The sequence below is a fragment of the Podarcis erhardii genome, assembly GCF_964252035.2.
Source record: "Podarcis erhardii genome assembly, chromosome: 12".
In the NCBI taxonomy this organism is placed as follows: domain Eukaryota; kingdom Metazoa; phylum Chordata; class Lepidosauria; order Squamata; family Lacertidae; genus Podarcis; species Podarcis erhardii.
The window spans coordinates 1,238,953-1,255,212 of NC_138513.1; the positions used below are offsets into that span (position 1 = coordinate 1,238,953).

At 46.8% G+C, this 16,260-nt stretch overlaps 3 protein-coding genes across 10 annotated transcripts in view; all 3 read right to left on the bottom strand.

The window, feature by feature from the left end:
* Positions 1-16,260, bottom strand: part of LOC309325884 (uncharacterized protein) — a 91,063-nt gene that overhangs the window by 55,305 nt on the left and 19,498 nt on the right. The window lies entirely within an intron of this gene.
* Positions 1-16,260, bottom strand: part of LOC309325917 (uncharacterized protein) — a 93,783-nt gene that overhangs the window by 19,150 nt on the left and 58,373 nt on the right. The gene's annotated exons all lie outside the window — the stretch shown is intronic.
* The window catches only part of LOC309325895 (uncharacterized protein), a 37,001-nt gene continuing 30,869 nt past the window's right edge, over positions 10,129-16,260 (bottom strand). The window contains exon 7 of the mRNA XM_081834239.1: positions 10,129-11,648. Within this exon, the coding sequence (XP_081690365.1) occupies positions 10,798-11,648 (851 nt within the window). The 3' untranslated portion in view covers positions 10,129-10,797. The remainder of the gene's footprint in view (positions 11,649-16,260) is intronic.

A 16,260-nucleotide genomic window follows, 5' to 3' on the forward strand; every position in this document is an offset into this window, starting at 1 on the left:
GGGAAAAGTGTTGAAACCACACATCAGATGAAATACTGTTGTTTACAATTTTTCCTTTGGATGAGACTCCCTGTGCTATTATTGCCCAAAATTTTCTATCGTCTCGCAATTTAATCGCCTTATCAAGTGCCTCCCATTGTTCCTTCCTAGAAAGGGATTTCTTGAGTTTTAAGGTGTTTTTATAGTAAGAGCGCCATCTGTGGAAATATACCATAGATGACAGAGTCCTCTCCTGTTTTACCTTGTTTTGTTCTTTCCTGAGCAGGGATCTTAGCTTCCGGCAGTCTTTGTCAAACCAAACCCCCGATTTGTTATGTTGTTTGGGAGGCCTGGTGTTTATAAGTAATGGGAAAAGAGACTCTGAGATCTGCTGATATAGTGAAAAAGGATCAAAGTTAGGTAAAAGACACTGGTCTCTCAGAACCAATAAATCTGGAGAGTGCAGGTGTTGTTTAATTTTAAGCTCCAGCTCGCTGTTCCATTTATGCCTGCGTGGGGCTGGTGCTTGAGGAGGGACTGCACAATGTAGATGTTGTAATCCCCCTGATTCGAGGGGAGTTAGTGAGATTGCTCTGGGAAGATGGTCGCTCTCAGTTCTGTTAAAAGTGCTGAGACCCTGTGCCCTCTCCAAAATTGTTGGAGAGACCAGGATATGGTCAATCACACTCAGGGGCGCCGACTTATAAAAAATATTGGGGGGGGGGCCATACCGGGGTCCTGCCCCGGGAAGTTTTCTAAATTTTAGATGAAAATTAGTGAGTTTTAAAGTTTTTTAAAAGTATTTTAGAGTCATATGATCAACATTAGAACCCCGAAAACTCGACTCTCTATAACTCCACACTCCGGGAAACTCGACAAGCCTGAAACACTTTTTGGCTTTGAAAAAAGAAACAAAACATAAACACGCACGGTATTTTCGTAAAAAGCTAATTTAATTTACAGTAACAATTATGCTTATAGACTATTACAGAGCAGTGAATATATAGCTCTGAAAAGATTGAAATGATATTTAAATAAATCCTAAACTATCATTAAAAGAATAAAACATAAAATATTGCTGTCGCACAGTAATAGCACTTTGATTAATAAGTGAAATAGCTAATTTAAGCTTACTTTGAATAAGGCTGAGGGTTCATTAAATAAAAATAATATCTCAAAGTTAATGCTTTAATACAGTTAATAAAGTTAATACAGTATGCCTAATACTGTATGTAAATACTGTAATACTGTATGTAAATAACGGGCTTTAATTGGGTCTTACACCCTAAAAATATTTAAGTATTTGAAAATAACAATTACAGTACTATAGTAATATAGAAATACAGTACTAAACTAGTACTAATATTTCGAAACTGAAAATTTAACATTCTGTATGTATTTAATTCTCTATTTTATAAAGATTTTTAATATCTGACAGTGAGTTTGGAGTAGCCCAATGCAAAAATCCTGAGGATCCATGTGGATCCGTGCTTTGTAACCACGTTTTTGCACCACTGTGACCCTAGGCAACAGTGGGTGCGTGATTTTTTTGGTGCAAGATGTAGCCATGGACATGCTATGTGATCTGATGGTGAATTTGGGGTGACCCAATGCAAAAATCCTGAGGATCCATGTGGATCCGTGCTTTGTAACCACGTTTTTGCACCATTGTGGCCCCAGGCCACAGTGGGTGCGTGATTTTTTTGGTGCAGGCTGTAGCCATGGACATGCTATGTTATCTGATGGTGAATTTGGGGTGACCCAGTGCAAAGATCCTGTGGATCCATGCTTTGTAACCACGTTTTTGCACCATTGCAGCTCCAGGCAACAGTGGGTGCGTGATTTTTTTGGTACAGACTGTAGCCATGGACATGCAATGTGATCTGATGGTGAATTTGGGGTGACCCAATGCAAAAATCCTGAGGATCCATGTGGATCCGTGCTTTGTCACCACGTTTTAAATGGGGAGGGAAGGAAAAACACAGAAGGGACAAGAAGCACAAGAGGGGTGTGCGGAGAAGCAGCTGGCTAAGAATGCAGGGAAGGAGTTTAACGGGGTGGGGGGGAGGAAAGGAAGGCAAAAGTCCCCGTCCCCCCAAGCCAGCCCTCTCTCTCTCTCTCTCCCACCTGCGAGTCCCTAGAGCACGGAGAGGAGGAGGTGGTGGGCTGGAGCCTGCACGCAGTGTGACTAGGAAAGAATTAGAAGGAAGGACTCGATCCTTTCCTTAACCCTCTGCTTGCCAGGAGGGCAGGGGATTCCCTGCTCTTTGTTGAGTTTGAGCAAACGCAGCAACAGAAGCGGGTGGGCAGTAAGACCCTGAGGCAGAATGAAGGAAAGCAGCAGCTTCCGCCTTCCCTCCGCCCGATCTTATTTTTGCCTGATTTTTGCCTATTTTTGCCCCTGCGCTCCGGAGTCAGCTCCAGGGACCACACATTCGCTCAATAACATGCACAGACATTTCCCCTTACTTTTTAGGAGAAAAAATCTGCGTGTTATAGAGCGAAATTTAAGGTAATAATTTTTTTAAATTATTGGGGGGGGCAGAGCCCCCCCAAACGAATTTTTGAGGGGGCTCGGGCCCCCTCAGGCCCCATGGAGTCGGCGCCTATGATCACACTTGCACCACGAGGGCCGATGAAAGAAAAGAAACCTCCTGCCCTATCCATGTAAGTACCACGCAGGTTGTACAAATTATGCTTAAAGGCAATCTCCAGTAATGTATAACCTGCCTTATTCAGGACCTTTTCATCAGAGCTCCAAGGGATAAACCAGTCTGCCTCTGGTGAAAACTGGGTTTTGGAGCCATACGAATTGATGTCGCTGCCTATCCTGGCATTAAAATCACCTGCCAGCAGGATGTTCCAGTCGGGAAATTCTATTTTGGCCTTCTCCAAGCATGACTCCAAATCTTCCCAGATTTGTATTGTCTGAGAGGAAGTACACACGGGGGGAATATAAACGTTGAAACATAGAAAATCTCCTCCTGAGATAAGTAAAATCTGAAAATTGTTGCTCTTCATCCACTGCAGTTGTCGCACCCTGTACCCTTCCTCTATAGGAATAAAAGTGACCAATCCGCCACTAGGTCGGCCACGGTTATTTAGTTTTTTCGCAGGGGTAGCGCTTGTTTAACTTATATGCAGAATTCATCATGCGAAAGGCTGGGCTGGATGAATCCCAAACCAGAATTAAGATTGCCGGAAGAAATATCAACAACCTCAGATATGCAGATGACACAACCTTGATGGCAGAAAGTGAGGAGAAATTAAAGAACCTTTTAATGAGGGTGAAAGAGGAGAGCGCAAAATATGGTCTGAAACTCAACATCAAAAAAACGAAGATCATGGCCACTGGTCCCATCACCTCCTGGCAAATAGAAGGGGAAGAAATGGAGGCAGTGAGAGATTTGACTTTCTTGGGCTCCATGATCACTGCAGATGGTGACAGCAGTCACGAAATTAAAAGACGCCTGCTTCTTGGGAGAAAAGCAATGACAAACCTAGACAAGCAATGACAAACCCAAACCTCTCCATTCTGAAGGAAATCAGTCCTGAGTGCTCACTGGAAGGACAGATTGTGAAGCTGAGGCTCCAAGACTTTGGCCACCTCAGGAGAAGAGCAGACTCCCTGGAAAAGACCCTGATGTTGGGAAAGATGGAGGGCACAAGGAGAAGGGGACGACGGAGGACGAGATGGTGGGACACTGTTCTCGAAGAGACCAGCATGAGTTTGACCAAAGTGCGGGAGGCGGTGGAAGACAGGAGGGCCTGGCGTGCTCTGGTCCAGGGGGTCACCAAGAGGCGGACACAGGCGGACACGACTAAACAACAACAACCACAATCTACGCACAACCCCAGGGGGTCCTGACTAGGCGTTTGGGGTGTGATGCTCAATGTGGTCTGTTAACTCTGCTCCGTCCTGTTTGCCCTTTTTCTGCTTTTGCTTAAACCTAATCACGAAGCAAGAAGTCAGACTCTGTCTGGCCTCGAATAATGAAGATTACGTTGCAGATATTTCCACAAACCTGTTGTGCTGTTTTTGTGATGTACCAATGAAAGGGCCCCAAGGCCTTTACGGGGAAGAGAGGGGAGACTCGCCAGATCTCAGAAGGGCCTGCGCAGGAAAATGAAAAAAGGTCTTTTATTTTTGGCGCATATCTTATTTCTGAATGTTTCCGTCCGGCCACCACCTCTCTCAACAAAAGTGACTGCTGCATAAACCTAAATGCGCTTTCTCTGCTTGCCATTCTTTTCTCCACAAAGCGCAGAGCATCCATTGTTACAAAGGAAGGCAATTGCAGCCCTCCTGCCAAACCACCCGCCGCCCCCCCCCCCGGCTTTGCAGGGAGCAAGGAGGGGGTGCAGGACCCTGGGGGGCACGCATGACCTGGACACGGCCCCCCTGCACCCTCGCCTGCAGCCCTGGGACCCCCAAAGGGAGGAGAGAGAGAGGAGACTCACCCGATTGCAGCAGGAGCCACCCAGGCAGCAAAGCTGGCAAAGGAGACACGCAAAACATCCACCGCCCGCCCCCCCCCCTTGCAGGAAGTGACTGGGGAGGGGGGAGGGGCTTTGGTTCTGGAAGACCTGTCCCCCCCCCCCAAATTCTGTCCTCTCCTCTCTAGGAATTCGGCTCAGTTCCTTTTAACCCTTGGCGAGCCAAACATCCCAAGCGCACCCCCCCCTCTCTCTGCGTTTTCTTCCTCCACAGCCGGAGCGCAGGAGGAGCCCCGCGCATTGCTGCCCCCCCCCCAGATGCTGTGTTTTGGGGGATCTGAGCTGGTCTCTCCCTTGGCCAGAAAAAGCTTGCAGGGGAAGCGTGCCCCCCCCCCTCCCGGGCTGCATCTCCTTTCATCCCCATCCTCGCCTCCTGATTGGCTGTAGCCAAAACCAGACAAGAAGGAACCAGATCCCACGTGCAGCTGAGTCCCGTTCACGGATCGCCCTTCCCCGCAAGGCTGCGGGCCTGGCGAGTTGAAGGATGGGGGGGTTGAAGGGGGTGGATGTAGGGGGGGTCCCACCCCTTCAAGCCAGCGTCCCTGTCCCACCCCCTTCCTTCCTTCCAGTCTTCTGGGGCCTGATCCTGGACGCCCAGGAAGACACCTCTGCCACTGTAATCCACTGGTCTACAGATGCCTCAGAGGGTTGAGACCCTGGGGAGATGTCCTCAAGGTCTGAAGTCCCAGGTCCTAGGTAAAGGTAAAGAGACCCCTGACCGTCAGGTGCAGTCGTGGCCGACTACGGGGTTGTGGCGCTCATCTCGCTTTATTGGCCAAGGGAGCCGGCGTACAGCTTCCAAGTCATGTGGCCAGCAGGACTAAGCCGCTTCCGGCGAACCAGAGCAGTGCACGGAAACACCATTTACCTTCCCGCCAGAGTGGTACCTATTTATCTACTTGCACTTTGACGTGCTTTCGAACTGCTAGGCTGGCAGGAGCTGGGACTGAACAACAGGAGCTCACCCCGTTGTGGGGATTCAAACAACTGATCTTCTCATCAGCAAGTCCTAGGCCTTCAGGGGGGTGTCACCCATTTTGGGGACGACTGACCTAGGGGAGGCACAGGTTTTAAGTGTTGAGGTGGAGCATTCAAGGGGCGGAGCCTAAGGTTAGCGAATAGTGAGCCACATCCATTGGTAATTCCCAGCCACCCCTGAGACAACTTGTATGCTGTTGTTTTCTGAAAAAGGGGGGGGGAATTATATGTATATCCTAACCCATAAATACGATATTATTATCATAATACTAATGTAAACATCTTTAGCCTACAACATTTTGTATTAAAAAGGTAAAGGTAAAGCGACCCCTGACCATTAGGTCCGGTCGTGGCCGATACTGGGGTTGCGGCACTCATCTTGCTTTATTGGCCAGACCGTTATTGTCAAGACTCAGGAGATCTAGCCACAATGAATTCCCTACCAACAAGAAATGGTTTGACCGCGAATGCAACCAGGCAAAACTTATACTCAGGGAATGCTTTAAGGTCTTCCAGCAGAATCTACCAACCTTAAGACCCTTGAAACAGTACAATCAAAATTCTTAAGATCATTATTTGCTACCCCAAAGTGTACACCTAATGCAGTCTTAAGGCAAGAGGCAGGACAGCCCAGAGTGGAATTAAAAGTCTGGGAGCAAGCAATATCCCTCTGGCTGAAAATCCATTACAATCCTAAGGGACTGTCACCTTACTTCCTGGCCGCAGTTCCCTATCCTCCTTGGCTTATGCAAATAACTAACAAGATCAAACAAATTGGCCTAAACCCTGAAAATCTTCTTATTGGAACTCTGAACAAGGCAAAAGTAATTATCACTCAGAGACTCTACGATGTCGAATTACAACAAGAAGACGCCCTACTCCCGGAGACGTATAGATGTTTAAAAGCTTGGTCTAATTTTGCAGCTGCCCCTTCCTTAACTAACATCACTAAAGAAGCTTATAGATGGGCTTTCTCCAGAGCCCGCTTTGAGACAATGCCCTCAGCAGTGCTGTACGGCAAATTTACGCGGGTACCAATGCATGCCGTCTCTGCCCCTGTATGTCTAATAAGGTAGAATCTGTCACTCACATCCTTCTATTTTGCGAATTCTATAGTGAAGAACGAGTTCAACTTATTTTGCCGCTTTTATCAAAATTTATACCCCTACAACATTATTTGGAATCCTCCCCCGAAATTCTAAGAAAATACCTTCTGGAAGATTCCTCAAGCTCAATATCATATGAGGTGGCCAAATTTTGCACTTTAGCAATCAGGAAGCGAAAATCTCTTTTGTTGAATGGCACACTGCGAAGTTCCCTTGTGTAATTTTTTTCTTCTTGATGCTGTTGTTGATTTCCTTTTGTTTGATCTTGTGGTGTTCTGTGTCGCTGGCTTTTGCTGCAATAAAACTTGACTTGACTTGCTTTATTGGCCAAGGGAGACGGCGTACAGCATCCGGGTCATGTGGCCAGCAGGACTAAGCTGCTTCTGGGAAACCAGAGCAGCGCATGGAAACGCCGTTAACCTTCCCGCTGGAGTGGTACCTATTTATCTACTTGCACTTTGACGTGCTTTCGAACCACTAGGTTGGCAGGAGCAGGGACCGAGCAACGGGAGCTCACCCCGTCGCGGGGATTCGAACCGCCGACTTTCTGATCGGCAAGTCCTAGGCTCTGTGGTTTAACCCACAGCTCCACCCACATCCCTTTATTGTTAGTAGGTAGGTGTAAAAAGTATTCCCTGGCTTTCTAGTTTCTATCACTTGGTCCAGAGTCAATACACCTGTTTCCATTAAATTTTTCCATAGTACCATCTTTTTAGCAATTTTTAATATAGGGTTTCCCCACAGGGCAAGTTTGGCATGCGAGTATAGATCAACTTTATTTTTATTGGACAATATGTTCCATATCTTTCTAACTGACTTAGTTGTTTCTAGAGTCACCTGGGATTTCAAACATTTTGCTCCTAGTACAGTGGTACCTCTGGATACGAAGAGGATCCGTTCCGGAGCCCCGTTCGCATCCAGAGGCGAACGCAACCTGCATCTGCGCATGTGCAGGTCTCGATTCGCCACTTCCGCGCATGCATGTGACGTCATTTTGACCGTCTGCACATGCGCGAATGGCGAAACCCAAAAGCAATCAACCTGAAGCCCATTTAACCCGAGGCATGACTGTATTCTCCAGCCCACCCAAGGGGCTGTATGTGCATATTCTAAGGTCACCCACGTCGGAAAATTAAGACCAACAATGAGTTTCCAGTATTTAATACATGACAGTAGATATGCATAAAGTAGATAAGTATAAAGTAGATAAATATAAAGGCATTTCCCAAACAGGGAGTTTATCATTTGAAAACATGAGATATAGAAACTGCAAGTCCTCTCAAAATATAAATTAATCTGGGAATTATATTCATTTTGAGAGCATTCCACCTTCTCCAAAGTGTAAGGTTCAATGACTTCTGTATACCAATATATGAAGAAATCTCTTTTATTATTTTATTTATATTAAGTGTGACTTACTTTTTTTATCTCTTGGTATTAAGCTGCCTAGATATTGTAGAGATTTGGAACAAATCTGGAATTGATATTCCTTGAAGGAATGTGCAATCAGATTTTGGCCTACTGGCATCAATTCTGATTGGACCAATTAACAGAATAATAGAATAGAATAACCTGATGTTTTACCAAAAGCATCTATCATTTGAAATAAACAATAAAACTAGTTTATATTCAAATGTATTGTGAACTACTCTGTGAACCTCAGTGTTGTCTCATGGTGAAAGCCAAGCGTTCTAAGCAGATACTGAAAAGCGATGGCGAGATAGGACATCCTTGTTTGGTTCCTCAGGCCTGAAGAAAGGTGGCAGAGAGATTACCATTCTCTTTGACTCTTGACGTAGGTGCTTCATAGATTACTTTAATCCCTTTTAAGATAACCAAAAGAAATTCAAATTTAAGTAAAGCTACTTCCATGTACTGTTTACAGATTTTGTCAAAAGCCTTTTCAGCATCTAGTGATATAATTACAAACTGGTCTTTATCTTTATTTTGATCTACCAAATCCACCACTAATCTAATATTATCTGCAGTTTGTCTCGCTTTTATAAAGCCGGTCTGGTCACCCTTGACTGGTTATTTCCTGATGAATTTGCTAGAGTCCTTCCCAAAGTGTCCAAAGCTCTTGGAAAAAATCCTCCATAAACTTAGTTGCTTGAGCCCGAGTAGGAGAATTGGTAACCCCATTACTATCCATGAGAGTTGAGATTCCAAAATAGTGAGGCTTTTACTTGAGTTCTTTTCACACAAGACAACATGGATGTTCTCCCTCTGCTGCTGGCTTTCTAGCTGTGGCCTTGAAGCACACTCCTCTGATCCTCTCCCTGGTGCTGATCCTGCCTTCCCTTCCTGACAGCTGGGGACCTGAGCACTAAGGAAGTTCTCCGGCTGGTGCGGTAGTCAGTTTCCCTTGGATAGAACACCCATGTACCACTCAAAGGCTTTTCATTCTTCCACTCTCCCTTCTCCTCTTCAGCAGTGCAGTGCAGCAGCAGCAGACAAAGCTGATCCTATTCTAGGCTGCAACAACCGAAGTGTAGTGTCTGGATTGAGGGAAGAAATAGTCACGCTGTATCCCAAGTTGGTTAGACTCCATCAGAGTTCTGTGTCCAGTTTTGGGCACCACAATTTAAGGAGGATATTGACAAGCTAGAACATGCACAGAGGAGGGTGACCAAGATGATCAAGGGTCACATGGAAGATGGAGCAAGCTTGTTTTTGCTGCTCCAGAGGGTAGGATCCAAATGGCTACACATCAGGAAGAAAATTCTGATGGTGACCTCTCCTTCTTTGCAGGTTCATCACCAGAGGTTGAACGACTATTTGTCAGGCATGCTTCAGCAGACACTCCAGCACTGCCACGGCCCTGGTAGTCCCTTCCAACTCTACAATTCTCTGTTTCTATGCCTCTCCTGATAGGCATCCTTTGATGGGAAGTGAGTTGGGCTCTCTGACCGAAGCTCCGTCCACATTCTGAGCACCGTTAGGCTTTGTCCCCTGTGGGAATTCTTCCATGGGCTGTGAGACTTGTCTTCCGGGCAAAGCTCTTCCCACATTCCAAGCACTCATATGGTGTCTCCTCCCTGTGAGTTCTTTCATGTGAAGTGAGACTTCTCTTCCAACTGAAGCTCTTATATGGCTTCTCCGCTGTATGAATCCTTTTTTTTATCATTTTTTTTAGATTTTTATTTTTTAACAATGTCTATAATCATTACATTACATTCAGATTTCAATTTTCCCCTTCCCTGTGGACTTCCCTCAACTTCCATCACTAGTTTATTACATCTTATATTACATTCTGCTGTTTATATTTACTTCTATATTGTCATATTAAGTTTCCTATTTTTGTAAAGAAAATTGCAAATGTTTATTTAAATCATGCCAATGACTCTTTCTGTTGTTGTTTCTGCAGATATGATGTAAAAAGTTCCCATTCTTTTTCAAAGTCACTATTGTCTTTTCCCCGACAGTTTATCTGTTAGCTTTGCCAACTCTGCATAGTTCATCAGCATCTCTTGCCACTGTTCTGTAGCCTTACGAGGCTTTGCCCTCGGGTGGGGAAAAATATTGCACCCTGGAAAGGGAAAATGGGAGTCAACAGACACTCAAGGAATAGTTTCGAAGAAAAAGCTTTATTTCAACCATCCACGAACTGGTAGAAGGAGCAAGTGTGATAGTTCACAAACAAGCACGAGTTTACAGCCATTTGCACAGAGTATATATTTCCCTTCCACTTCCCTCCCCTTTCTCCTCCTTCTGAAAAGTTTCTGCCCCGTGTGTCTCCTTAGCATGAACAGAAAGTTCCTGTCTCGGGACTATTTTGGACTCTTGGCACCCTTCCGAGGAAAGGGGAATGAGAAAAGTTCAGCATGTCCAAAGATGTTGCAACTGAATGAGATAAAAGTCAGTTCTCAGGCTTGAGTATTCTTGGCAATGACAGAGCCTATTCATTAGCTTTTTGAAGCCTTCTCGTACCGATAAAAGAGTAACATTTTTCCTATGCATCTTGTGAGAAAAGCAGAGAAGAGCAGAGAAAAGCTGTTTTGGATTTTTTTTTTAGAAGACAAAAGGAATTTTGGACAGTTTTGAGGCCTGGGGTGATTATTGGGGGGGGGGTGACTTCAGGCCTAGGTGGGGTCAGCTGTCCTCACCTCCTTCAGTTCCTTTGATGATATTTCCCCAGTCTTCCAGTTCTGGAAGACTGGTACGCTGTATGAATTATTTGCTGGGAAGTGAGATGGGCACTTCGAATGAAGCTCTTTCCACATTCTGAGCACTGGTATCATTTGTCCCCTGTGTGAATTCTTTGATGGACGGAGAGCTGGGCGCTATGACTGAACCTTTTTTTACATTCAAAGCACTCATACGGTTTCTCCCCTGTATGAATTCTTTGATGGGGAGTGAGACTTTCCTTCCAAGCAAAGCTCTTTCCACATTCCAAGCACTGATATGGTTTCTCCCCTGTATGAATTCTTTGATGGGGAGTGAGACTTTCCTTCCAAGCGAAGCTCTTTCCACATTCCAAGCACTGATATGGTTTCTCCCCTGTATGAATTCTTTGATGGGGAGTGAGACTTTCCTTCCAAGCGAAGCTCTTTCCACATTCCATACACTGATATGGTTTGTCCTTGCTGTGAGTTCTTTGATGCGAACTGAGGCGGGAGTACTGACTGAAGCTCTTTCCACATTCCAAGCACTGAAATGGCTTCTCACCTGTATGGATTCTTTGATGGGACATGAGACCAGTTCTCTGACTGAATCTCTTCCCACATTCCAAGCACTCAAAGGGCTTCTCACCTGTATGGATTCTTTGATGGGACATGAGACGAACTTTCTGACTGAAGCTCTTTCCACATTCCAAGCACTGAAATGGCTTCTCCCCTGTATGGATTTTTTGATGGGACATGAGACCAGTTCTCTGACTGAACCTCTTCCCACATTCCAAGCACTCAAAGGGCTTCTCCCCTGTATGGATTCTTTGATGCCGCATGAGACCAATTTTCTGACTGAATCTCTTCCCACATTCCAAGCACTCAAAGGGCTTCTCCCCTGTATGGATTTTTTGATGCCGCATGATACCTGCTCTATCAGTGAAGCTCTTCCCACATTCCAAGCACTCAAAGGGCTTCTCCCCTGTATGGATTCTTTGATGTGAAGTCAGACTTTCCTTCCAGCTAAAGCTCTTCCCACATTCCATGCACTGATATGCTTTCTTCTCGCTGTGACTTCTTTCATGGGAAGTGAGACTTCCCTTGTGACTAAAGCTTTTTCCACATTGCAAGCACTGATATGGTTTCTCCCCTGTATGAGTTCTTTGATGTAAAGCCAGACTCATCTTCCAACTGAAGCTTCTTCCACATTGCAAGCACTTATACGGTTTTTCCCCTGTATGAATTCTTTGATGGTAAGTCAGACTTTCCTTCCGGGTGAAGCTCTTTCCACATTCCAAGCACTGAAATGCCTTTTCCGCTGTATGAGTTATTTGATGGGATGTGAGACTTATTTTCTGGATGAAGCTCTTTCCACATTCCAAACACTGATATGGTTTCTCCCCTGTATGAGTTCTTTGATGTAAAGCCAGACTATTCTTCCTATTGAAGCTTCTTCCACATTGCAAGCACTTATACGGTTTTTCCCCTGTATGAATTCTTTGATGGGAAGTCAGACTTTCCTTCCGGGTGAAGCTCCTTCCACATTCAAAACAGTGAAATGCCTTTTCCGCTGTATGAGTTGCTTGATGGGATGTGAGATGGAACCTATGACTGAACCTCTTTCCACATTCCAAACACTGATATGGTTTCTCCCCTGTATGAATTCTTTGATGGGTTGTGAGATGGGCACTCTGACAGAACCTCTTTCCACATTCCAAGCACTGATATGGTTTCTCCCCTGTATGAATTCTTTGATGAAGAGTGAAATTCTCATTCCAACTGAAGCTCTTTCCACATTTCATGCACTTATAGGGTTTCTCCTTGCTGTGAGTTCTTTGATGGCCTGTGAGACTTTTCTTCCGACTGAAGCTCTTTCCACATTCCAAGCACTGATAGGGTTTCTCCCCTGTATGAATTCTTTCATGGGCTGTTAGATTGACCTTCCAAGCAAAGCTCTTTCCACATTCCAAGCACTTATAGGGTTTCTCCACGCTGTGAATTCTTTGATGGGAACGGAGATAGGATTTCTGAATGAAGCTCTTTCCACATTCCAAGCACTGATATGGTTTCTCCCCTGTATGAATTCTTCTGAAGCTTTCTATACGCTCCAAATATTGATACCGCTTCTCCATTGTGTAAATTTGGTCTCCCTCATTCTTCCTTTCTGATTCATCACCATCTGCAACAAAAATGAAACGGATCACAGCCTCAGGGACTGAATTTCAAAAAGAATTTCAAAAGTGATATTGTAATCCAAAAGGCAGCCTTACCAAGAGACTCCATGATCCCACGATTCTCCTCCATTACTTCCTTATACAGAGCTCTTTGGTCAGGATCCAGCAGCTCCCATTCCTCATCTGTGAAATGAACAGCTACATCTTCAAAGCACACCAGACCCTAAAATAAAAAGGGAAAGGTCCCCTTCTTAGACAACATACAGATTATCTACTACACATTGCTCTGTTGTTTTCTGCCTGTTCATTGCTGTTTTGTTTTAATGTTATTGTTTTGCTGCACATTTTTATTATGGATGCATATTTTAATGTTTTAACAAAACTATATTTTTGTGTGTATTTTAATGACTGGTATTAAGCTTTTGGGGGAATGGATGGAATGCCACATAGTGATCTTCAAATACTGTATTTTTCTCTCTATAACGCGCACATTTTTTCTCCTACAAAGTAAGGGGAAATGTCTGTGCGTGTTATTGAGCGAATGTGTGGTCCCTGGAGCTGACTGGCCCGAGTGCAGGGGCAAAAATCAGGCAAAAATCAGATCGCGCGGAGGAGGGAAGGCTGCAGAAGCGAGGCTGCTGCTTTCCTGCATTCTGCCTCAGGATCGCGTCCTTCCTTCTAATTCCTTCCTAGTCACACAGCGCGCAGGCTCCAGCCCACCTGGCTCAGGTTCCGTCGGCTAGGAGCGCAGCCGACAGCCACCACCTCCTCCTCTCCATGCTCCGGTGCTGCTGCGTCCAGCATTCTAGGGACTCACAGGCAGCCGGAAAACATGCAGGTTGGAGGGGGGGGGAGCCTTGCTGGGGGGGGAACTTTTGCCTTCCTTTCCTCCCTCCCGTTAAACCCCTCTCCTGCATTGTTAGCCAGCTGCTTCTCCGCACACCCCTCTCATGCTCCTTGTCCCTTCTGTTTTTCATTCCCTCCCCACTTAAAACGTGGTAATAAAGCACAGATCCACATTGATCCTCAGGATCTTTGCATTGGGTCACCCCAAATTCACCATCAGATCACATAGCATGTCCATGGCTACAGCCTGCACCAAAAATGTAAAGGGATTAGGGGTTGCTTGTGCATAAGCGCCAAAACCGCTCCAAGCTGAGTAGTTGGCTAAAACTTTCCCTGACCGGACAGCCCTTACTTCGTGGCTGCCTTAATCACTGGCAGAATCCGTCAGTGGGCGTTTCCTGAACTTCTTCCAACATAAGAGCTCCTTGACAGAAAGTCTCCGCCTGGATTCCCTGCGCGACAGCTTGCTGCGCAGAGTGGGCGTCCCCAGGGGAGGTCCTGAGCTCTCTCCACTGGTCTCGCTGGAAGCGTCCCTGCGCCTTCCCTCCGACTCCTCCTCCTTCCCTTCTTCCTCAGCGGAAGATCTCTCTCTTTCCCTGCTGGTTCCCTCCCCAGCGTCCGAGAGCCTCTCCACCACCCTGCACTCCGATGGTAGTTCCCTGACATCCACCTCCCCTCCAGGACCCCCCTCACCCCCCGTCCGTCCCCTTTCTTCGGCCGGTGATGCTGGGAACCCCCTGAAGGAACCTTCCCCATCTTCTGATGACTCGAACACTGCTCTTCACCTGCTACTACCTCTTCCCACTGGAGAATCTTCCCAATCCGATTCCACTCCTTCAGACACTTCTCCTCCCTCCTGCCCAGACGCTGGAAAGCCCACAAACTCCTCTTCATCGCCTGTGGTGCCAAATTGCTCCTCCCAGAATCTCGCTAAGGGTCTGGGCCTCCTTGGGAACCTGCGGTGAAACTCTTCCAGGAGAAACTCATCCTCGATGGTTTCCGCTGGCACCCATGCATTTTCCAACTCAGGCTCCCCCTCCCAAGCCACTAGATACTCCACCTCTCTTCCCTTCCACCTTGAATCTAGTATCTCCGCTACGTGACTGCTGCGCTCCCTCTCCTCTACCTGTGGGTGTACGGGAACCTCTCCTTCTCATCCCTGAAATTCCCTCCCTGCCCGGTATGGTGAGAGTAATGACCTATGGAATACCGGGTGTAGTTTCATGTTGTCAGGCAGTTTGAGCCTAAAGGCCACCGGGTTCACCTGCTGTGTTACCTCGAAGGGTCCCAGTCGCTTAGGCCTTAATTTCTTGCAACCTCCCTTGAACGGTAACCCTTGGGTTGACAACCACACCCGGTCCCCCACCCTTATGGTCTCTCCTTCCCTCCTGCTCCTATCTGCCTGCCTCTTGTACACTTCCTTAGCCCTCTCCAAGTTCATCTTAAGCTGTTGGTGCAGGGCTTCCATCTCTTCCACAAACTGTTCAGCTGCGGGCACACTCCATCTCTCCTCCTCTTCCCCTGGAAATGCTCTGGGGTGACAGCCATAATTGGCCATGAACGGGCTCATCCCTGTGGACACATGCTCCGCGTTATTGTAGGCAAATTCGGCCAAAGCCAATTTCTCTACCCAGTCATTCTCCCTCTCGCTGACGTAGCACCTTAAGTATTGTTGGAGTATACTGTTCGCTCTTTCTGCCTGCCCATTGGTCTCCGGGTGCCTGGCCGTCGAGAAGTTGACCTCTACGTGAAGTAGGCTCATGAGCTTCCTCCAGAACCTGGAAGTGAATTGTTTCCCTCGGTCTGATAAAACCCTCAAGGGGGCACCATGCAGCCTGAAAACGTGTTCCACAAACAGCTTGGCGGTTTCCTCCGCCGTCACCGCATGTGAGCAAGCGATGAAATGGCACATCTTAGTTAACAAGTTGACTACTACCATGACGGCCGTCTTGCCCCTTGACTTGGGCAAATCGGTCATAAAATCTATGGACACTGCCTCCCATGGTCTTTCTGGTGTGGGTAATGGTTCCAGTAACCCCGCGGGTGCCGCCCTCTCCCCTTTGGCTCTCTGGCAGCGGTCGCACCCCCTTATATATTCTCATACATCTTCCCTCACCTTTGGCCACCAGAACTGCCTGGTGACTAACAACATGGTTTTGTGTTGCCCAAAATGTCCCGCCGTGGGGCTGTCATGCAGTTGTTTGAGTACTCTACTCCTCAAGTCCCCCTCTGGTATATACAATGCCCCCCTGTAATACAGTGCCCCATCCTTTTCCTCAACCCCCCCCGGGTTTCCTCCTGCCCTCCTGAGTTCCCTGATCTTGCTTTGGGCGTACTCATCGTCTGCCGTCCCCTCTGCAAGCTCCCGTCGCCCTACCAACACTCCCCCACACACCCATCGGTCCTCGGGTATCACATCTCGTTCTTCCGGCGCTCCCTCTCCTTCCAGGTACTCTGGCTTCCGGGAGAGGGCGTCTGCTCTGACGTTTTCCTCCCCCGGTACGTAACGAATCTCAAAATGGAATTTGGAAAACTCCTGAGCCCACCGCACCTGTCTCTGATTGAGTACCCTCG